Source organism: Microcaecilia unicolor, chromosome 7, assembly GCF_901765095.1.
Source record: "Microcaecilia unicolor chromosome 7, aMicUni1.1, whole genome shotgun sequence".
NCBI lineage: Eukaryota > Metazoa > Chordata > Amphibia > Gymnophiona > Siphonopidae > Microcaecilia > Microcaecilia unicolor.
The window spans coordinates 108,876,339-108,900,290 of NC_044037.1; the positions used below are offsets into that span (position 1 = coordinate 108,876,339).

The 23,952-nt window shown below is 46.7% G+C and overlaps 1 protein-coding gene across 2 annotated transcripts in view; it reads left to right on the forward strand.

Annotated features, from left to right (window-relative positions):
- FBXL19 (F-box and leucine rich repeat protein 19) overlaps positions 1-23,952 on the forward strand; it is a 264,694-nt gene that overhangs the window by 54,193 nt on the left and 186,549 nt on the right. For both annotated transcript variants that reach the window (XM_030210686.1, XM_030210685.1), the window contains exon 5: positions 23,427-23,513. In XM_030210686.1, the coding sequence (XP_030066546.1) occupies positions 23,427-23,513 (87 nt within the window). The remainder of the gene's footprint in view (positions 1-23,426; positions 23,514-23,952) is intronic.

Sequence of the window (23,952 nt, forward strand, 5' to 3'; positions counted from 1 at the left end):
ACGGCCAAAGGTTCCATTACAAGGGCAAAAAGAAGGGGCGACAAGGGACACCCCTGCCGGGTACCCCACTGAAGGTCAAAAAAAGAGGAAACCTGTCCATTGATCCGGACACACGCCCTGGGAGACGCGTACAATGCTTGAATCCAACTCTGAAATTTGGACCCAAATCCATATCTCTCTAAGACCTGATAAAGAAACTGCCAATGAACATGATCGAATGCTTTCTCTGCATCAATACTTAGCAAGCAATAGGGTGTCCTTCATTGCTTCGCTATATACATAATGTCTAGAGTGCGCCTGATGTTATCCGAGGCCTGCCTATTCAGAACAAAACCCACTTGATCTGGGTGAATAAGAGTCTGCAAAACCACATTGAGCCTAACGGCCAAAACCTTAGCCATTATTCTCACATCCACATTCAATACAGATATAGGTCGGTATGATGCGCATTCGGTCACATCTTTATTAAGTTTAGGAATAGCAGCTATCCAAGCCTGTGCCATTGTAGATGGAAGGGAACCCCCGTCACGGATAAAATTAAATACTTCAGCAAGCACTGGTGCTAATTGAGATGCAAATGCTTTATAAAATTCGCCAGTATAGCCATCTATACCTGGCGACTTTCCAGATTTCAAGGTTTTAATGGCTTGGATCACTTCCTTCACCTCAGTCGGAGCCTCCAATCGAGCCCTGTGTTCCAAGGCCATGACTGGTAACTCTAAAGTATCTAAGTATGACCGAATGTCATCCATCTGTATCGCTGAATCTCTAGTGTAAAGGTCAGCATAGAACTTACAAAATTGTTCTCTAATATCCATAGATGTTTTCTTAATCTCACCTCTAGGCCCTTTAATTCGAAAAATTGTTCTCTCTACTCGCAGCTTGCGCAGTTTAAATGCTAATTGTCTCCCAATCTTATTGCGGGTAGTATATCCATGGAGTCGCAATTTATCATTAAGAAACTCAAGATCCCTAGAAAGCAGGGTGTCTAACTGTAATCTAGCCATCTGTAGAGATTTATAAGTCCTATGGGAACCAGTATGTTTATGCTTAAGTTCCAACTCTCTGATCTGACCCCTCCAATATTGCTTTTCCTTTTCCCTCTCTTTTTTCAGCCTCCCCGCCACCCTCATAAAATGGCCTCGTGAAACTGCTTTAAGGGCATCCCATACCACTGCTATAGATGGCCCCGAATCCACATTGAAATGCAAGTATTCTTTAAGCACCTCAATATACTCCATACAGAACCCCTTTTGTGTTAAAGTATTATTAAAAGTCCATCTACCCCCAGTAGAGGTCTCCGTGGGCCATTGAATATCCACCCAGCAGGGGGCATGATCAGGTACTGTTATATTACCAATCTTGGTGTCCTGAATCACTCCCCCCAGAGTCTTATCCACAAAAAGATAATCAATACGAGTATAGATGTCATGCAGAGAGGAATAGAAGGTGTAATCTCTCTCTGTAGTATGGCAATCCCTCCAGGAATCAAACAAACCCAATTCACTAGTAACCCTGTTCAACGCTTTAGCGAGAACTGTATCTCCCTTAGATACCAGACCAGATTTATCCACAACAGGGTTCATGGTAGCGTTAAAATCACCTCCCAGGATAAGCTGACCCCCAGCTAGTAAATTTATTTGTTTTTGTAATGACATGAAAAAGGAAGATTGCCCCGAGTTGGGAGCATACACCCCCCCCCCCCCCCCAGGTTATCTCCTTATCGTCCACAAATCCTATAACCAGCACATAGCGGCCCTTCGGGTCTCTCTTCACCTGTTGTACTTGTACTGGGAGGTCTGAATGGAAAAGCAGCGCAACTCCTCGCTGTTTCTTATTTGAAGTATCGGAGGCAAAAAAAACTCTTGGAATAGGAGGCATGGCGAAACAGTTTCTCATGAGCCCGCTTCAAATGTGTCTCTTGTAACATCACAACTTGGGGTTTCAGTCTGAGTATTTCTTGCCAGATCAATTGTCTCTTTCTTGGCACATTAAGTCCTTTCACATTAAAGGTTACAATTCTCATTTGAAAAGTCATTTACTAAAGGCAGTCGTACAGCCACATAAAGCTCTCTTATACAGAACAATCATCCCTGGGAGAAACTCTAACATCCCAACCCCCCACTCCCCCTCCCCACTACAAATCTAGCATTCTTTGCGTGAGTGACAGAGGGACCCTTCCCCCCCACCCCCCGCAAAACCCCAGACGTAAACATCTCACCTTACCCTATAGCACCCAACAGCAAACAACCCCGACCCCTTCCTTAAATCAAGCACACATATCTTCCGTGTATCCTCATGCATCACTCATACCGAACTCTGTGTCCTGGTAGTGGCTAAACACACCAGTTTCTGCAATCCCAAAAGTCAGCTAGATGTGTTCAACCGCGGTTTCTTTGCTTTATTAAAGACTTGTTGCCACTGACGTACTTTATCCTGGGCTGTAGTCAGCTCCATAGGTGACTCACTCTCAGGCCCCATGATTCCCGTCTTCTGTAGGATATTCTGTGCTTGTTTCAGTGTACGCACCTTATGATGTTTTCCAGCGATAGTAAAACACAAGGCAAATGGGAAAGCCCAACGGTATTTCACATTATGTTGGCCCAACGCTTCCAGTATGAGCTTCATAAGCTTCCGTTTCGTAAAGTAAAGGCAGACAAGTCTTGATACACATGCACAGGAGTATCATTAAACTGTAGATCCTTATGTTGTCTTGCTAACATAAAAAGCTGCTCCTTGTCTGTGTACTTCAGAAATCTCACCACAATATCTCTAGGTTTATTAGGTGGAGGTGCCCCCAGAGCTCTATGAGCCCGCTCAATTTCCGGTATGGATCTATCCAGCGTTTCTGACTGCAGCTGCTTACACAGTTCTTGTACAATTGTTTTAACATCTTCTTGTTCCCCCGCTTCTGGAACACCTCGAAAACGCAAGTTGTTCCGACGTCCCCGATTCTCCATATCATCTACCTTATATTGCAGATCTGCCAGTTGGTTCTCAAATCCCTCGTCCTTCCGACGTAGTTGGGACATTGCTTCGCCCTGTTCCTTGACGCGAACCTCGAGGTCATCAATACGGGCCCCCACCTCCTTCAGCTCTCCTCTGAAGTGGTCAATGCGTTCCACAATGTCCGCTTTCATATGGGCAAGGTCTTTCCGTAGATCTTTCAATATTTTGGTAAAATGCACCTCCTGTTCGCCACCGCACTCTTCCTCCGAACGCACTGATTCAGAATCGGAGGCCTCCTCACGCTGCGGGGACACATGGCGCATTCCCGTCTTGGAGACACGCTGGCTGCTCTGGGCTCCCCCTTTAGCCGCTATATTTTTCAGTTTTTGAGACATCGGAGAACGCTCCAGCTACTACACACCACCAGCATGTGATATGAGAGGAATTCAGGTAAGAAAATCGCCAATGTTCGCTTTATTAGCGGGGTGAACCGGGAGCTGCAAGCTCAGGCTGCCATCAAGGCGATGACGTCACCGGAAGTCTAGCTAGTAGCACCTTTTAAGCCCACTTCATCACAAATTAAAGAGGGTAAATGATCTGCCATTCTAGTCACCAGGATCCAGACAAAAAATATTTATGTCAACAACTGGTGTGGCAGTACTTATTAAAAAAAAAAACCCCAAAACAAACTTTAGCTTGTACTGCAGTGGTTCTATTTAAAGATCCTGAGGGCATTATTTTCTGCTAAAACTGTGGTTACAGGGGAGGGAATTATATCTTCTGGTAAATATATGGTCCTACTCCTTATCTGCCTTCCTTTTACCCCTCTCTGTTGAAGTGTACGCTCCACTATTATGGTAAAGATCTTCTCTCAGGGGATATGAATCTTCTTATGGATCCTACTATAGATAGTACCACGTGGGACCGACAAAATAGCTCTTCTAGGCCTGGATGGCAATTGTTGGCTTCTTTTGCACTTCTTTTGATTTAATGGATTTGTGGTGGCCACTGCACCCCACAGAACTTGACTCCACTCGCAGATCTAGGGCGCAGAACACCAGTGTTCAAAGTACTTAAGTAAAAGTAAAAATAAATGTATATTTTAATACTTAAGTAAAAGTACAATGAAGAACACATTAACATTTTTTTACTTAAGTAAACGTAAAAAAGTTACTGCTAAATGTAATACTTTTTGAGTAAAAAATAAAAGTACCATAACTACAGTGAATGCAACTATTGTTAACATTTTTATCCCAACAATTTTATTGCTCTGCAATTCAATCTACTTCGCTTTTAGTAAAACTACATTTTGAAAATGACTGTTAACTCATGTGAGTGCGCTTGTGAGTCTTTAATCCACCACAGCTAAAAAGATCTTCAGCTTGCACTATCAGGAAGTGGATTGTTCAGTCTGATAAAAAAGTTCCTTCAAATCAGTCCACAATATTACCAATGCCTTTTAACTGGGTCTGCAGATATTGATCAAGGGAATCTCTGTCTGAAACACCTCCTTATAGCAAAAAATGCTTTACCATCATCGTTGTCATTATCATCTGCATTACTAGTGGTGCTAATTCATCACTTGCATCTTCATCTTTGTTATCATTGTCATGCTGTCCAATTACAAAGAAGGCTTTCACAAAGTTGGAATTATTGTCTGTTGTTGTCATAACTATTTTTTGTTTGATGGCAAACTCTGAATATCTTCAAGAACTAATGCAAGAATGTCATATGTATGGAAACTCTTCAGTCTTAAATCCAGACTATTAATCCAGTGGACTGTCATGACAATGTAAAATTTTCCATGGGATGCCCAGCAGTCTGTTGTGATAGAGACATATGTCTGTTCACCAAGAACTGTAACCAGCTTCAGTTTCATCTCTGCTTCAAAGTGACTGAACTCATCACTGTTCTGTTTGGCTAGAGACTAGTAACCAATTCAACAAGCACAGGCAACTCTACTGTTCTCATAGGCTGTATTCCCTGAACACCAAAATTTAAGATGAGATGATCCACTGTTCGTGTAACGAGGTTTACAATTGCAAAACCCTATTCCAGGATTACTGAGGAATCATCATTTACGTCTCTCTGCCACTTTTACTTTTAACTGCAAGCATCAGAAGTAACTATGTAAAAATTGGTAAAATTATTATTTTGGTAAAAGTAACAGATTTTTCCTGTACTTCTTTACAGGCTGCATCAACTAAAGCTGGTGCTGGGCTGGCTTGTACGGTCTGAGACCCACATATAGCAATCCTGTTTAGGATGGGCTGGAGAGAGCTTCAGTGGAAACTCTAGTAATTTGGAACATGAGGACAGTGCCAGGCAGACTTTTACGGTCTTTGTCCCACAAATGACAAGATTGATTTGGATAGGCTGGAGTGAGCTTTGATGGCAACTCAATAGTTGGAACATAAGGACAGAGCCGGAAGGACTTCTATGGTCTATGTCCCAGAAACAGCAAAGAAAGACCATGATCAAATATATAATATCACGTTCATTGTTGATTTAATCTTGATTTGATAATGAACGTGACAGTTGTGCACACTGGATGGACCATTCAGGTCCCTTATTACTATGTTAGAAGTAATAAAACTTTTACTTGAGTACAGTAACTAGTTACATGTAATTAATATACAAAACTGCATAACACTTTCTCTTTATTGGACTATATTTTTTTCTCTTCAACCCTTTTCCCTTCTGTGACTGGGCCTGAGGCGGTATCAAACCACTCTGTAGTCTGTATAGACTTAGAAGCAACAGCTCATTATTATTTGGTGTCCGGCTGGCGGTTTCCAGTGTATCTTGCTCACAATAAGAATTTCCGTACTTTTTGATCTCTTGCTGGGAAGACCTTTTCTCTCATAATGTAATTCATATTGACCAACCAGAGCTCTTGGAATACCAAGAATGTGGTCATGCGTGGAAATATCATAGCATACACGGTGGCTCGACTCAGAAAGATTGCAGCAAGTATCCACAACCTAGACACCCAGCTTCAACAGGCAAAATGAGCGTACATGCACATGCCTTCCTCGTGCAACAAAAACCTTTATGTCTCTGCACAAACAGGTTTGAACTCTCTTATTCATGAACAAACTTCTAGGAGTCTGATCTTTCAAAAGTATTACTTTCATATTTTTGGTAATAAAGTGGGTAAGATGCTGCACATGCATGATCTCTTCTTTTCAGGAAGCCTGCAGGGAGGGTAGTTAATCACCATGATCAGATCCTGCAGTTCCTCTGACCATTTTCAGATGCTGTATGCAGAGCGGCCTTCTGGAGACCCGGAGGTCCTGGAGGACTTCCTAGCCGCAGCAGACCTCCCCCCAGCTGTCATAGGAAGCTGCTCAAGCATTGAATGAGCCACTGCAAGTCAAAGAGTTACAACTGGCCATTAAGCAGCTGAATCCTAATTTGGCTCCGGGAGCCAATGGCTCCTTGGGTGAGTACTACAAGATAATGCTGTTGCAGGTTGTGGGTCCTTTATTGGCTTATTATCAATCAGTCATAGATTCTGGAGCCTTTCTGGTTCATGGCAATGTGGCGCTTATCACGCTACTTCCCAAGCTGGGTAAACTATGCGAGGAGGCTGAATCTTACCATCCAATTTCTTTACTAAATGTTGACATCAAGCTCTTGGTGCAGGTGTTGGCGGCGAGACTATCTTCCTACTTAATCAGCTCAGCACAGGTGGGTTTTGTAAAGGCTTGCCAGTCCATTTTTAACCACTGGAAGATACTTTTGGCCATGTCATATTGTAGAGTGCATGTTATTCTGGCTCTGTTGGTAAGTTTAGATGCAGCCAAAGCTTTTGATCTAATGCATTGGCAACAGCTCGTTTGGGTGTTAGATAGATTGAGGAGTTTGGGCTGGTTTCTGCAGTTGGTCCAGGCGCTACATAGTTCTTCTCAAGCGCAGCTTCTTGTCAATGTTAATCATACCCCAACTTTTCCATATGACATGGCACCCGCCAGGGCTGTCCCTGTCCCCCTTTTATTCTTCTTGCCTTTGAACCTCTTCTCCAGATAATTAACACCCATTCGTCTTAGTGGCATTGAATTCTCTGGACATCAGATTAAGGCATTGGCATACGCCAGTGATATTCTGGTATTTTGACCAGTCCTCAGAAGGCTCTTTCCCCACTGTTGTCTTTGATAGATCATTTTGCTAGCTTTTTGGGGTTTTCCCTTAATTATACCAAATATAAAGTGCTGCCTATCCCAGAGACAGTGTGTCACCACTGGATGGGGCCCTTTCCACTCACATGGGAGGATTCAGCTTTGCGGCATCTGGAGGTGTTATTGCTGGGAGACCTCAACGAGTTATACACCATCAATGTACAGCCCCTGTTAGACAACATGAGATGTAAATTGCACCTCTGGAAGGCCTATCCACTCTCTTTCTGGGGTCATATACACCCGTTTAACAAGCTTCTAGCTTCAAAGTGGCTTTATACTTTTCAAATACTTCCTCTTGTCCCAAAGGATAGAGAGGAATGCTAATTGACATGCTTGCTGCAAAATTATTTGTGGTTGGGGAAGAGACCTGGAACACCAACAAGGGTGAGAGTGAGGCAAGTTACAAATGACCAAGGCGAGAGGGATGAGAATGCTCAGTCTTAAGTATTTGGCAGTGGCCAGCAGCATGCGACGTATTAATGACTGGGGGGCGGGAGAACATTTTTCTATTAAATCTCTTGAAACCAGACTCCTTCCTGGGGCACACTTAAGCAATATTTTACACACTGCTAGTAAACTGTCACCTGGGACCTTTGGGAGGTATCCTATACTACGGGCTTCTAGGGAGGTTTGCTTTGGGTTTGCTGAAGGGCACCACTTTTCTGTAAAATGACACCATATTTATCTATCTGTGATAATCCAGCTTTTCCTCTGGGGCAGGGCTTCAGCTTTTTTACTAGTTGGGCTAGAAAAGGTGTAGTATATCTTGTGCATGTGGTTAATGAGGAGGGGAAGCTGAAACGTTTTGCAACGGGAATGTCAGCTTCCAGCTTCTCAGCTTTTTGCATATTGGCAACTATGACAGTATATCTCTTCACTCTTGTGGGCTGATTTAACAGAAGATGTGCAGGTCATTTTAACAGAAGCTTATACACTGCGGTCACAACAGCAGGTACCGCTCACTTTTCATCATCAATATCTGAAAGACACCACGCCCAGTTTGGATTATAATGCTTTAGCAGCCAAGTGGTGAAAGGATCTTCATTGTGAACTTAACTCTGACCAGCTTACTACTTTTGTGCTGGGGATTCATAAAATGAAGGGAATCGATGGAGTTGATAGAACGTCTACAAATTTGCCCTTAGGTTTCATATTTTTCCACATTGCATTTCAAGCCCACTTCACTAAGAGGGACTTTTGCCCTAAGTGTGGCTGGGGGCCTGCGACATTGGGACACATGTTCTGGCATTGTCCTGTGCTGGTTGGCTTCTGGAGAATGGTCTTGCATGCCATCATGTTCTACTGGGACTGCTCGGCCATCTATGACCCTTTGATATGTCTGCACTGACCTGGTGCTTGCTGAATTCAAGCGTCATCTTTGCAAAGCCCTTTTGTTTGGCGTGAAGGCGATTTTACTGGAGTGTCTGGCTGCCTCGGGTTCCATGTTACAGCAGTGGTGCTCCTTAGTTTAGCAAATGCGCATAGAGCATCAAGTAGTACACGCTATGGACAGCACTCTGGGATGTCAGTTTCAGGAGATTTGGGAGCCCTTTTGGCTATCCATACCTTCTCAAGCTCGTAGCTTATATATTACATTTTTGACTTATTTCCCATTACGTATTAATCCTCTTGCAAGGAGGATGTGGAGCGTGCAGTGAACAAGGGGCGTGGGACGGGTATTTGGGGGGGTTCTAGTAAATTTGGTGTTCATGTTTTTTGATTGTTCTTGCATCTGTAGTAGACAGTGTTATTTGCTTTGCATGTTCTGTTGGAACAATAAAGACGATTTAAACATACATGGTACCTACACAGTCTTCTCCCCCAAATGCCCAGCCTTCACCCAGAGGAAGATCACACACCACCCAGTTAAACAAACATGACCTTAGTAGAGAAATCGAAGGAAAAATGATTATTTTACTACAGGAAAACTTCCCCCATACAAGCACAAAAGCCCCACGTTACACACTAGCATCTATGTACAAGAAATTCTCCGAGGACAAGCAGGCTGCTTGTTCTCACTGATGGGTGACGTCCACGGCAGCCCCCTCCAATCGGAACACTTTCTAGCAAAGTCCTTTGCTAGTCCTCGCGCGCCGATGCGCACCGCGTATGCGCGGCCGTCTTCCCGCCCGAACCGGCTCATGTTCGTCAGTCTTCTTTTGTCCGCGCTTGGTACGGTCGTGTTACGCCGTTCGTGCCCCTTAAGTTGACCTCGCGCGTCTCTTTTGACTTTTCGCTAAAAAAAAAAAAAAAAAGGATTTCGGAAGAAGACCTTTTCGGTCTTTTTCCCTTTCCTCTATTTCCAGTTTTTGCCCCGGTAAGTTTCTTTTCGTCTTCGGGGTAGGCCCTTTTGAGGCCTCGGGTCGAATTTTTTCTCCCCCTCTTTTTGGTGCCTTACGCAATCACGAGTTTTGATCTCGCCGGCGTGATTTTTCCGCCCATGTCATCGAAGTCTCCCAGCGGCTTCAAGAAGTGCACCCAGTGCGCCCGGGTAATCTCGCTCACTGACAGGCACGCGTCTTATCTTCAGTGTCTGGGGGCTGGGCACCGCCCGCAGGCCTGTAGTCTGTGCGCCCTTTTACAAAAGCGGACTCAGGTAGCGAGATTGGTCCAGTGGGAACATTTTGTTCTCGGGCTCTTCGTCGGCATCGGCACCGGGAGTATCGAGTACATCGACGTCGACAGCGTCTAGACCTCCGTCCTCGGCCGCGCCTGCATCGAGTGCATCGAGGCATCGACCCTCTTCATCGGGGCTGAGACATTGGAAGGCTGCGTCAGCGTCGGTGGTACCGGGACCTCCACTTCTGCTGATGTCGTCGGACGGTGGTGCTTCGACTGGAGTGCAGGTGAGGGCTGTCCATTCCCCTGCTGGTGGCGGTGAGCCTTCGGGTGGGTCTCCCCCTACCCTGAGGGCTCCTGCGGTACAAGCCCCCCGAGACCGACCTTCTTCGGCCTTGGCCCCGAGGAAGCGACGGCTGGATTCTACGTCCTCCTCGTCGGTGCCGGGAAGCTCCGGTGACATGCTTCGTTCCAAAAAGTCGAAGAAGCATCGACACCGGTCCCCTTCCTGTCTCGGCACCGAGAGCTCTGGGTCGCCGAGGGAGTCGGCACCCAGTAGGCATCGGCACCGAGAGGACCGCTCACCCTCTGTTCAAGAGGTGTCGATGCGCTCCACTATGGACAGCCTGGAACAGCCTCCACGCCCGGAACAGACTCTGACATCGACGCCTGCATCGGCTTCCACGTCTTTCTCCACAGCCGCTCTGCACAAGAGTCTCCGGGCCGTCCTCCCAGAAATCCTGGGAGAGCTGTTGCGCCCTTCCCCTCCGGTACCGTCGAGTGAGGCGCCGGCTGGCCCCTTGCCCGGGGTGAGGTCTCCGACATCAGTGCCGCTTGCGGTACCGACTGCGGTCGCCTCCCAGGAAGGCTCCCCAACAACGTCGGCGGAGGGAGCTTCGCCGGTGCGGGCGAGGGAGTCTACCTCTCGACACTCCCACCGTGGCCGTGGTTCCATGGAGTCGAGCTGGGCACGGCTTCAGACACAGGTCCATGAACTTGTGTCTGATACCGATGGTGAGGCCTCGTGGGAGGAGGAGGAGGACATCAGATATTTCTCTGACGAGGAGTCTGATGGCCTACCTTCTGATCCCACTCCCTCCCCTGAAGGGCAGCTTTCTCCTCCCGAGAGTCTGTCTTTTGCGGCCTTTGTCCGGGAGATGTCTACGGCCATCCCCTTCCCGGTGGTTGTGGAGGATGAGCCCAGGGCTGAGATGTTTGAGCTCCTGGACTATCCTTCTCCACCTAAGGAAGCGTCCACAGTACCCATGCATCATGTCCTCAAAAAGACATTGCTGGCGAACTGGACCAAGCCATTAAGTAATCCCCACATTCCCAAGAAGATCGAGTCCCAGTACCGGATCCATGGGGACCCAGAGCTGATGCGCACTCAGTTGCCTCACAACTCTGGAGTTGTGGATTTGGCCCTAAAAAAGGCTAAGAGTTCTAGGGAGCATGCTTCGGCGCCCCCGGGCAAGGACTCTAGAACCTTAGACTCCTTTGGGAGGAAGGCCTACCATTCTTCTATGCTCGTGGCCATATCCTCACAGCTGCATCCGGGGAGAAGAGGATATTTCTCTGGTAAGTGAACAAATTTTGCTTGTGCTTTCGGAACTTGAAGATTGGGGTTTAAAGGAGGAACTGTAAGTTAGTGATAGGCTGATATCCTTAATACTTTAGCAAGTTTTAAATTACGGAAAAACTCAAAAAACACTAAGATGGAGTCAGCAGTCCAGCAGCGAGAGGGGTGCTATCCAGTCTTTTGCATTGAGTGTCACATGTATGATTATCTCCCAATTGGTGAGGTGTCATATGTGTGTGCCCGATGCAAAGAGCTCCTAGCTCTCAGAGAACGTGTCCGTTCTCTTGAGGCTAGAGTAGCAGACTTGATGGAGCTGAGGGAGACAGAGAGGTACATAGAGGAGACCTACAGGGATGTTGTAGAGAAGTCCCACCTCCAGTCAGGTAGCCCCTGTGCTACCTTGGAGGAGGGAGGTCTCCTAGAAGGAGAGCATCACCCTGGTGAAGTAGGAAGTACTCCTGTAGCCAGGACCTGCCCACCAGGGGATGTATTATCCTTTCGCACCGAGGATATATCTCCAAATGTTGCCCGGGAGGGAAAGGTTAGGACAGCTGTTGTACTGGGTGATTCGATCATTAGGCATATAGATAGCTGGGTGGCTGGTGGACGTGAGGATCGCCTGGTGACTTGCCTGCCTGGTGCGAAGGTGGCGGACCTCACGCGTCACCTAGATAGGATTTTATATAGTGCTGGGGAGGAGACGGCTGTCTTGGTACATGTGGGTACTAATGACATAGGAAAATGTGGGAGAGAGGTTCTGGAAGCAAAATTTAGGCTCTTAGGTAGAAAGCTGAAATCCAGATCCTCCAGGGTAGCATTTTCTGAAATGCTACCTGTGCCACGCGCAGGGCCCAAGAGACAGGCAGAGCTCCAGAGTCTCAATGCGTGGATGAGACGATGGTGCAGGGAGGAGGGCTTTAGATTTGTTAGGAACTGGGCAACATTCTGGGGAAGGGGGAGCCTATTCCGAAAGGATGGGCTCCATCTTAACCAGAGTGGGACCAGGCTGCTGGCATCGGCGTTTAAGAAGGAGATAGAGCAGCTTTTAAACTAGAAATGGGGGGAAGGCCGACAGTCGCTCAAAAGAGCATGGTTCGGGATAAGGTATCTTTCAAAGATATCACCATAACAGGGAAGATAGAGTATCCTGATAGTGAGGTTGCAAAAGAGATTGTAGTAGATCGGGTATCTTTAAATAACAATAAAAATCAGACAAAAGATTGCCAATTAATACTGTCAAGTACTAAGCATGATGTACTTAGGAACAACAAACATAGTTTGAAATGTCTATATGCGAATGCCAGGAGCCTAAGAAATAAGATGGGGGAGTTGGAATATATTGCACTAAATGAAAAATTAGATATAATAGGCATCTCTGAGACCTGGTGGAAGGAGGATAACCAGTGGGACACTGTCATACCGGGGTACAAATTATATCGTAGTGATAGGGTGAATCGGATTGGTGGAGGGGTAGCATTGTATATTAACGAGAGCCTTGAATCAAATAGATTGAAAATTCTGCAGGAAACAAAACACTCCTTGGAATCACTGTGGATTGAAATTCCATGTGCAAAGGGGAAAAGGATAGTGATAGGAGTGTACTACCGTCCGCCTGGCCAGGACGAACAGACAGATGCGGAAATGTTAAAGGAAATCAGGGACGCAAACAAACTGGGCAACACAATAATAATGGGGGATTTCAATTACCCGCATATAGACTGGGTTAATGTAACATCTGTACACGCAAGGGACATAAGATTTCTTGATGAAATCAAGGACAGCTTCATGGAACAGCTAGTTCAGGAGCCGACAAGAGAAGGAAAAATACTAGACTTAGTCCTTAGTGGTGCTCATGATCTAGTGCAGGGGGTAACGATATGAGGGCCGCTTGATAACAGTGATCATAATATGATCGGTTTTGATATTGGCATTGAAGGAAGTGAAACTAGGAAATCAAGTACGCTAGCGTTTAACTATAGAAAAGGTGATTACGACAAAATGAGAAAAATGGTGAAAAAAAGACTGAAAGGAGCAGCTCGCAGAGTAAAAAACTTGCATCAGGCGTGGATGCTGTTTAAAAACACCATCCTGGAGGTTCAGGACAAATATATTCCACGTATTAGAAAAAAGGGAAAAAAGACTAAACGTCAGCCGGCGTGGCTAAACAGTAAGATAAAGGAAATCATTAGAGCCAAAAAACAATCCTTCAGAAAGTGGAGAAGAGAACCAACTGAAAGTAACAGGATAGATCATAAGGAATGCCAAGCCAAATGCAAAGCGGAGATAAGGAGGGCAAAATAGGACTTTGAGAAGAAATTAGCGTTGGAAGCAAAAATACATAGTGAAAATTTTTTTAGATACATTAAAAGCAGGAAACCGGCCAAAGAGTCGGTTGGGTCGCTGGACGAAAATGGTGTTAAAGGGGCGATCAAGGAGGACAAAGCCGTAGCGGAGAAATTAAATGAATTCTTTGCTTCGGTCTTCACCGAGGAGGATTTGGGGGGGACACCGGTGCCGGAAAGAATATTTGAAGCGGGGGAGTCGGAGAAACTAAACAAATTCTCTGTAACCTTGGAGGATGTAATGGGTCAGTTCAGCAAGCTGAAGAGTAGTAAATCACCGGGACCTGATGGTATTCATCCCAGAGTATTAATAGAACTAAAAAATGAACTTGCGGAGCTACTGTTAGAAATATGCAATCTGTCCCTAAAATCGAGTGTAGTACCGGAAGACTGGAGGGTAGCCAATGTTACTCCGATTTTTAAGAAGGGTTCCAGAGGAGATCCGGGAAATTATAGACCGGTGAGTCTGACGTCGGTGCCGGGCAAGATGGTGGAGGCTATTATTAAGAATAAAATTGCAGAGCATATACAAAAACATGGACTGATGAGACAAAGTCAGCACGGATTTAGTGAAGGGAAGTCTTGCCTCACCAATCTAATGCATTTTTTTGAGGGGGTAAGCAAACATGTGGACAATGGGGAGCCGGTTGATATTGTATATCTGGATTTTCAGAAGGCGTTTGACAAAGTGCCGCACGAAAGACTCCTGAAGAAATTGCAGAGTCATGGAATCGGAGGTAGGGTATTATTATGGATTAAGAACTGGTTGAAAGATAGGAAGCAGAGAGTAGGATTGCGTGGCCAGTATTCTCAGTGGAGGAGGGTAGTTAGTGGGGTCCCGCAGGGGTCTGTGCTGGGTCCGTTGCTTTTTAATGTATTTATAAATGACCTAGAGATGGGAATAACTAGTGAGGTAATTAAATTTGCCGATGACACAAAATTATTCAGGGTCGTCAAGTCGCAGGAGGAATGTGAACGATTACAGGAGGACCTTGCGAGACTGGGAGAATGGGCGTGCAAGTGGCAGATGAAGTTCAATGTTGACAAGTGCAAAGTGATGCATGTGGGTAAGAGGAACCCGAATTATAGCTACGTCTTGCAAGGTTCCGCGTTAGGAGTTACGGATCAAGAAAGGGATCTGGGTGTCGTCGTCGATGATACGCTGAAACCTTCTGCTCAGTGTGCTGCTGCGGCTAGGAAAGCGAATAGAATGTTGGGTGTTATTAGGAAGGGTATGGAGTCCAGGTGTGCGGATGTTATAATGCCGTTGTATCGCTCCATGGTGCGACCGCACCTGGAGTATTGTGTTCAGTACTGGTCTCCGTATCTCAAAAAAGATATAGTAGAATTGGAAAAGGTACAGCGAAGGGCGACGAAAATGATAGTGGGGATGGGACGACTTTCCTATGAAGAGAGGCTGAGAAGGCTAGGGCTTTTCAGCTTGGAGAAGAGACGGCTGAGGGGAGATATGATAGAAGTGTATAAAATAATGAGTGGAATGGATCGGGTGGATGTGAAGCGACTGTTCACGCTATCCAAAAATACTAGGACTAGAGGGCATGAGTTGAAGCTACAGTGTGGTAAATTTAAAACGAATCGGAGAAAATTTTTCTTCACCCAACGTGTAATTAGACTCTGGAATTCATTGCCGGAGAACGTGGTACGGGCGGTTAGCTTGACGGAGTTTAAAAAGGGGTTAGATAGATTCCTAAAGGACAAGTCCATAGACCGCTATTAAATGGACTTGGAAAAATTCCGCATTTTTAGGTATAACTTGTCTGGAATGTTTTTACGTTTGGGGAGCGTGCCAGGTGCCCTTGACCTGGATTGGCCACTGTCGGTGACAGGATGCTGGGCTAGATGGACCTTTGGTCTTTCCCAGTATGGCACTACTTATGTACTTATGTACAGTCTTACCAGCTCTACACGAGCATACACATGCGGAACAATGTGCGGCAGTTGGCGGGCTTGGTGGACAAGCTCCCCCCTGAGCAAGCCAAGCCATTTCAGGAGGTGGTCAGGCAGCTGAAGGCGTGCAGAAAATTCCTGGCCAGAGGGGTGTATGACACCTTTGATGTTGCGTCCAGGGCCGCTGCTCAAGGTGTGGTGATGCGCAGACTCTCATGGCTGCGTGCCTCCGACCTGGAGAATAGGATCCAGCAGCGGAGTGTGGACTCGCCTTGCCGTGCGGATAATATTTTTGGAGAGAAAGTCGAACAGGTGGTAGAGCAGCTCCACCAGCGGGACACCGCTTTCGACAAGTTCTCCCGCCGGCAGCCTTCAGCTTCTACCTCTACAGGTAGACGATTTTTTTTGGGGAAGGAAGACTGTTCCCTACTCTTCTGGTAAGCGTAGGTACAATCCTCCTTCTCGACAGCCTGCGGCCCAGGCTAAGCCCCAGCGCGCTCGCTCTCGTCAGCAGCGTGCGCCTCAGCAAGGCCCCTCGGCTCCCCAGCAAAAGCAAGGGATGAGCTTTTGACTGGCTCCAGCAGAGCATAGCCGACCTCCAAGTGTCAGTGCCGGGCGACCTGCCAGTCAGAGGGAGGTTGAAAGTTTTTCACCAAAGGTGGCCTCTCATAACCTCCAATCAGTGGGTTTTCCAAATAGTCCGGCAAGGATAAACCCTCAATTTGGCCTCAAAACCTCCAAATTGTCCACCGGGAGCTCAGTCTTACAGCTTCCAACACAAGCAGGTACTTGCAGAGGAACTCTCCGCCCTTCTCAGCGCCAATGCGGTCGAGCCCGTGCCATCCGGGCAAGAAGGGCTGGGATTCTATTCCAGGTACTTCCTTGTGGAAAAGAAAACAGGGGGGATGCGTCCCATCCTAGACCTAAGGGCCCTGAACAAATATCTGGTCAAAGAAAAGTTCAGGATGCTTTCCCTGGGCACCCTTCTCCCCATGATTCAGGAAAACGATTGGCTATGCTCTCTGGACTTGAAGGACGCCTACACGCACATCCCGATACTGCCAGCTCACAGACAGTATCTGCGATTTCAGCTGGGCACATGTCACTTCCAGTACTGTGTGCTACCCTTTGGGCTCGCCTCTGCGCCCAGAGTGTTCACGAAGTGCTTGGCTGTGGTAGCAGCGGCACTTCGCAGACTGGGAGTGCATGTGTTCCCTTATCTCGACGATTGGCTGGTAAAGAACACATCCGAGGCAGGAGCTCTACAGTCCATGCAGATGACTATTCGCCTCCTGGAGCTATTGGGGTTTGTGATAAATTATCCAAAGTCCCATCTTCTCCCAGTGCAGAGACTCGAATTCATAGGAGCTCTGCTGGATTCTCGGACGGCTCGTGCCTATCTCCCAGAGGCGAGAGCCAACAACTTGTTGTCCCTCGTCTCGCGGGTGCGAGCGTCCCAGCAGATCACAGCTCGGCAGATGTTGAGATTGCTAGGCCACATGGCCTCCACAGTTCATGTGACTCCCATGGCCCGCCTTCGCATGAGATCTGCTCAATGGACCCTAGCTTCCCAGTGGTTTCAGGCGGCTGGGGATCTAGAAGATGTGATCCACCTGTCCACGAGTTTTCTCAAATCCCTGTATTGGTGGACGATTTGGTCCAATTTGACTCTGGGACGTCCTTTCCAAATTCCTCAGCCACAAAAAGTGCTGACTACGGATGCGTCTCTCCTGGGGTGGGGAGCTCATGTCGATGGGCTTCACACCCAAGGAAGCTGGTCCCTCCAGGAACGCGATCTGCAGATCAATCTTCTGGAGTTACGAGCGGTCTGGAACGCTCTGAAGGCTTTCAGAGATCGGCTGTCCCACCAAATTATCCAAATTCAGACAGACAACCAGGTTGCCATGTATTACATCAACAAGCAGGGGGGCACCGGATCTCGCCCCCTGTGTCAGGAAGCCGTCAGCATGTGGCTGTGGGCTCGCCGTCACGGCATGGTGCTCAAAGCCACATACCTGGCAGGCGTAAACAACAGTCTGGCCGACAGGTTGAGCAGGATAATGCAACCTCACGAGTGGTCACTCAACTCCCGAGTGGTGCGACAGATCTTCCAAGCGTGGGGCACCCCCTTGGTAGATCTCTTCGCATCTCGAGCCAACCACAAGGTCCCTCAGTTCTGTTCCAGGCTTCAGGCCCACGGCAGACTAGCATCGGATGCCTTCCTCCTGGACTGGGGGGAAGGTCTACTGTATGCTTATCCTCCCATACCTCTGGTCGGGAAGACTTTGTTGAAACTCAAGCAAGACCGAGGCACCATGATTCTGATTGCTCCCTTTTGGCCGCGTCAGATCTGGTTCCCTCTTCTTCTGGAGTTATCCTCCGAAGAACCGTGGAGATTGGAGTGTTTTCCGACCCTCATCACACAGAACGAAGGGGCGTTTCTGCATCCCTGCCTCCGGTCCCTGGCTCTCACGTCCTGGATGTTGAGAGCGTAGACTTTGCCTCTTTGGGTCTGTCAGAGGGTGTCTCCCGCATCTTGCTTGCTTCCAGGAAAGATTCCACTAAGAGGAGTTACTTTTTTCTATGGAGGAGGTTTGCCGTCTGGTGTGACAGCAAGGCCCTAGATCCTCGCTCTTGTCCTACACAGACCCTGCTTGAATTCCTTCTGCACTTGTCTGAGTCTGGTCTCAAGACCAACTCTGTAAGGGTTCACCTTAGTGCAATCAGTGCATACCATTACCGTGTAGAAGGTAAGCCAATCTCAGGACAGCCTTTAGTTGTTCGCTTCATGAGAGGTTTGCTTTTGTCAAAGCCCCCTGTCAAACCTCCTACAGTGTCATGGGATCTCAATGTCGTTCTCACCCAGCTGATGAAACCTCCTTTTGAGCCACTGGACTCCTGCCATCTGAAGTACTTGACCTGGAAGGTCATTTTCTTGGTGGCAGTTACTTCAGCTCGTAGAGTCAGTGAGCTTCAGGCCCTGGTAGCCCAGGCCCCTTACACCAAATTTCATCATAACAGAGTAGTCCTCCGCACTCACCCTAAGTTCTTGCCAAAGGTTGTGTCGGAGTTCCATCTGAACCAGTCAATTGTCTTGCCAACATTCTTTCCCCGTCCTCATTCCTGCCCTGCTGAACGTCAGCTGCACACATTGGACTGCAAAAGAGCATTGGCCTTCTATCTGGAGCGGACACAGCCCAACAGACAGTCTGCCCAATTGTTTGTTTCTTTTGATCCCAACAGGAGGGGAGTGGCTGTGGGGAAACGCACCATATTCAATTGGCTAGCAGATTGCATTTCCTTCACTTACGCCCAGGCTGGGCTGGCTCTTGAGGGTCATGTCACGGCTCATAATGTTAGAGCCATGGCAGCGTCGGTAGCCCACTTGAAGTCAGCCACTATTGAAGAGATTTGCAAAGCTGCGACGTGGTCATCTGTCCACACATTCACATCTCATTACTGCCTGCAGCAGGATACCCGACGCGACAGTCGGTTCGGGCAGTCAGTGCTTCAGAATCTGTTTGGGGTTTAGAGTCCAACTCCACCCCCGAGGGCCCATGTTTATTCTGTTCCAGGCTGCACTCTCAGTTAGTTGGATAAATTGTTAGGTCAATCTCAGTTATGTCCTCGCCGTTGCGAGGCCCAATTGACCATGGTTGTTGTTTTGAGTGAGCCTGGGGGCTAGGGATACCCCATCAGTGAGAACAAGCAGCCTGCTTGTCCTCGGAGAAAGCGAATGCTACATACCTGTAGAAGGTATTCTCCGAGGACAGCAGGCTGATTGTTCTCACATACCCGCCCGCCTCCCCTTTCGAGTTGTGTCTTCCCTTGTATTTGTCTTGCTACATATGGGACTGACGAACACGAGCCGGTTCAGGCAGGAAGACGGCTGCGCATGCGCGGCGCGCGAGGACTAGCAAAGGACTTTGCTAGAAAGTGTTCCGATTGGAGGGGGCTGTCGTGGACGTCACCCATCAGTGAGAACAATCAGCCTGCTGTCCTCGGAGAATACCTTCTACAGGTATGTAGCATTCGCTTTCCCCGACCCCCTACCCTCCCAACCCACATCATATCCCTTCCCCATGTAGCCACCCAAGCAAAGCCCACCATCATCCTCCACTCACAGGCACGGAGGAATGCTGTAGGTCACGCTAGCGATGCTATCCGGGGCCCCCATCCCCATTGACAATAAAGGACAATCTTATGATCCACACTTAAAGAACATGTAGACATCACCAAGTATCACAAACCAATTCTTTCAGAAACTATAAGCTCCACTTATAGAATACCAAAGTGAACAGTCTGAGGGTAATTAGCATACACAGTCTTGCCACAGAGTCAGGTCTCCGGTGATGCAGAGTGCCCCAAAGTGTTCACAAAGACCCATGCTTCGATAGTGAAGTTGAAAACTTGCCATTTACCCTTATGAAAGATTTTTAATATAGCTGGATAGAGGAACACAAATCGCGTTTTCTGCTCTCAAAGTGTTGCATACAAAGGGTGAAATTGCTTCCGCTTTTCAAGCAAAGCAGCAGAGCAATCCTGAAAAACTTGCACCGGCACACTATCATAAGAAAGGGCCTTGCGACGTAGCCTGTATTGCTTCAAGTTTCCACTTTATGAATATAATTGTGACATTTGGGCTGCGATTCTCGTGCCAATGCGATGTGTGTGCTTCAGGCGTGCAGGGCCATTCCTTTGCACAGCGGCAGTTCTTTCTCCAACCAGTTTTCCAGCTCACTAAGGAGCCGTTCTTCAAATCTTCTAATTTTTCCGCATGGGCGTTTACCAGGCTTTGAAGTACAGTCAAATCCTGAGGCGCTATGAGGGCTCTATCTTCCAGTCCAGACACATGCTGCTCCATTTATTTATTTATGTATTGCACATGTATCCCACATTTTCCCACCTATTTGCAGGCTTAATGTGGCTTACAAAGATCTGTTATGGCATCGCCATAGCAGGGAAGAAATACAATTGGTGTTGCAAAGAGATAAAAGAAAATAGGAGGATCTGGTTATGCAGCTGTGCAGTGAGACATTCTGAATAAAGTCGTGTAAGGGTTGTGTTCAAGTAATTATGGGTTCTCGAGGTAGGCTTTGTTAAAGAGATAGCGAAAACCTATTTAATTCGTTGATCGTTTTCAAGTGATTTGGTAGTGCGTTCCACATCTTTGTACTCATGTAGGAAAAGCTGGACGCATGTGTTAGTTTGTATTTGACCCCTTTACAGCTAGGGAAGTGTAGGTTGAGAAAGGTGCGGGAAAATCGTTTAGCATTTCTGGGTGGAAGGTCCACTAGGTCTAGAATGTAGGTCGGGGCATCTCTATGAATGATTTTATGAACAATTGTGCATATCTTGAACGTGGTTCGTTCTTTCAGTGGGAGCCAGTGTAGGTTCTTTCTTTTTTTTTTTTTTTTTTACCATTTATTTTATTATTTTCATGTACAAACATGGCAGCAAGGAAACACTTCTAATACAACCAAATCGCTAGCTAAAAATTTTTCCATGACTGTTTCCCCCCCACCATGTCCGAACGTGTTCTTTTAATCTCTCCCTCTCCCTCCCCCCGTCCCTCCCTCCCTACTTCAGTGTCTCGTAATTCTATCTCAGCATTGTATTTTCTCCGCTAATGTCCAGAGATGCGTTGTGAGGATTGCCATTGTTCATAAGATTTCCAGATTTTTTGGTGCTGCATCAATCTACCTGTCCGCAGCGCAGTGAGTTTAGCCATCAGGCCAATGTAGTCCAGTTTCTGCAGGACTCTCGAAAGACCAGGTAGCACGGGCTGCTTCCAAGCTGCTGCCAGGACCAGCTTGCTGGCCACAAACAGTGTAGGTTCTTTCTTAGGGGTTTTGCACTTTCATATTTTGTTTTTCCAAATATGAGTCTGGCTGCGGTATTCTGGGCCGTCTGGAGTTTCTTGATGGTCTGTTCTTTACAGCCAGCGTAGAGTGAGTTACAATAGTCCAGGTGACTTAGTACCAGGGATTTCAGTTGTTCTTCAGTTCGCTTCCATGAGTAAGGCTTCTAAATGCATGATTTGCCCAGAGAGGTATTCCAGGCGTGGGCCCAAAGCTTGTTCTACTGCCTGCTTAAGCTCCGACAATGCAGTTGCTGTAAACTGCGATACCACTCACAAAGCAGGGTCCATCATCTTGTCCTCTATCAGCTGTACATGATCACAATCTTTCCTCATTACCTTGGCCGACATCACGTCTCTGGAGTGTGCCAGATATTTGTCCATGCAATCGCCAAAAGATAGAGAGTGATTCACAAGCAAAGTATCATCCAGAATGAGGTTGGGGGCCCCAGAGCAGGACAGTCCGACATCCTGCCTCGCTCACAGCATCACATGATCTAAACTTCCCCTCTTAATCGGATATGTACAGATTTTACACATATAGAAAAAAAGATATATCAGATGAAGTGATTGAAAATTGTTTTCTATAGCAACCAAAGCTATGAAGTGATAGCTTTGGTTGCTATAGAAAATAATTTTCAATGTTTATGCAGGCAAAGAAGGTTTTTAAAAGTCGCCCCCTCCTTCCCCAGTATCTGTAATTTGTGAGCACTGTTTTGCAGTGTGTGTACTCTTTTACATAATGAAAGAGGGGGCAGGGATTAGGATGGGGGATGACTGATTTGGAAGTGACTACATGGATTTTCAAGCTGCAACAGGTACGAAGTGTGCAGATACTTGTGTAGTCAATCTGTATATGTCTGATCACTTTCAAGAGGAAATTCTGGTGGGGATGAAATTATGCAGGTTCACCAGCAAGCTCCACACTAAGGGACTGAAAAGTTTTCCTTATTAAGAAAATGCATATAATTATTTCTAAAATATTACCATATATATTTGGATATAAGCCTATCTGAGATAAGTTTTTCCTCCAAAAAGGAGAGAAAACTGTTAAGTATAAGTCGGGGGGGGGGGGGGGGGGGGGGGGGGGGGGGGGGGGGGAGAGCATAGTGTTGGAGAACACTTTGTGAAGACAACTTGTCCCTATGCCCCAGCCTTCACCTACTTTCTCTCATGCCCTCTCTCCAGCCTTCACTCAGTTTCTCTCCATCTCCCCTTTATTTACCACTACAGCAGAGCTCGTGATTTTTTTTTCTCCTTCCTCAGAGCTGCCTCAAACTCCTTGTCTTCCCCCTGCATAGTCGGGCTTTGCAGATACTTGAGCAGTGCTGTGCAGAAAGTTGGGGAAGTCTCACGGTTTCAAGTCCCACGAGACTTCCCCAACTTCCTGCATGGTATACTCAAGTATCTGCAGAACCTGGCCGTGCAGGGGAAGGTAAGGACTTCGAGGCTGTGCCTCGGAGGGAGAAAAAATACAGAATCCAAGCCCTGCTGTAGAGGTAAATGTGGGGGATGGGGTGGGTCTGCGCTAAAAAACATCAAATGCATTATAAGGTTTTCTGACTCGACTATAATGCAAGACCCCAATTTTCGAGGCCCAAAAATCTCGGCTTATAGTCGAGTATATGTACAAATTGCATCAGACACAGAGGACAAGAGCATTATACTTAGCTTTTATTTCTGTTTTCATAATTTTCTTGGTTGGAAACTCTTGTCTTGAAAATGTTGTATCTTCAAACTTTATTCCTATTTATTCTAATTGTTCTTGCTGTTTTTGTTAAAATCTAGGATTTTATTTCAAATTTGACAAAGTGTACGAAATCTTAGAAGCATTTTAAATTACATTTCCTGGGAAAGAAAATGAGGGAAGCATTGAAAAAAACGGGTTTATTTATTCTGTGTCCCAGGAGTATATTCCAGTTGCTTCTCAAATCAGAATTACAACTTTCTTAATGTGTGATGGTTGGTACTGGCTGTTTGTGCTTCTAAATTGAGCCCAGATCTGCTCTTCTCTCTCTACTTTTCTTTGTTTTTTTCTCTCTTTTCAGATGGGGAAAGATGATGGTGTCATTAACAATGAAATTCCCAACTGCTGGGAATGTCCAAAATGCAAAAAGGAAGGCAAGTCCAGTAAGGTAAGGAAAAGGGGGGGGGGGGGGGCGGGTGCTCCTTATTCAAGTTCTGGAATACATGGGATTGCCGCATGGCAGGATTAGAGTTCTGGAATAGCACGGTTTGCAGCAGGGCAGGATGGAGTTATATCAGAAGAGGTATAGGAGCAGGGGTATCATATTGGAATATCGGGATGCTGCAGGTGTCTGTTTTGCTGAAGAATTGTCAGCACCTGATATATATCAGGGAAGTAGTTTCCTTTCCCACTTACGCAGCTGGTCATACATTAGATCTGATTATGACTTAGCATTTGTCATCTCTCTTACTTTGAGTGATCTCACTGTGGCCTGGTCAGGCCTTTCTGTGCTCTGTTTCTCTCTAACTTATCCCTACTGGCTCTGTTGTCCTGATGTGGCCTATAGGTTCAATCTGGAATATGCATAGAGTGAAACTTGATGTGTA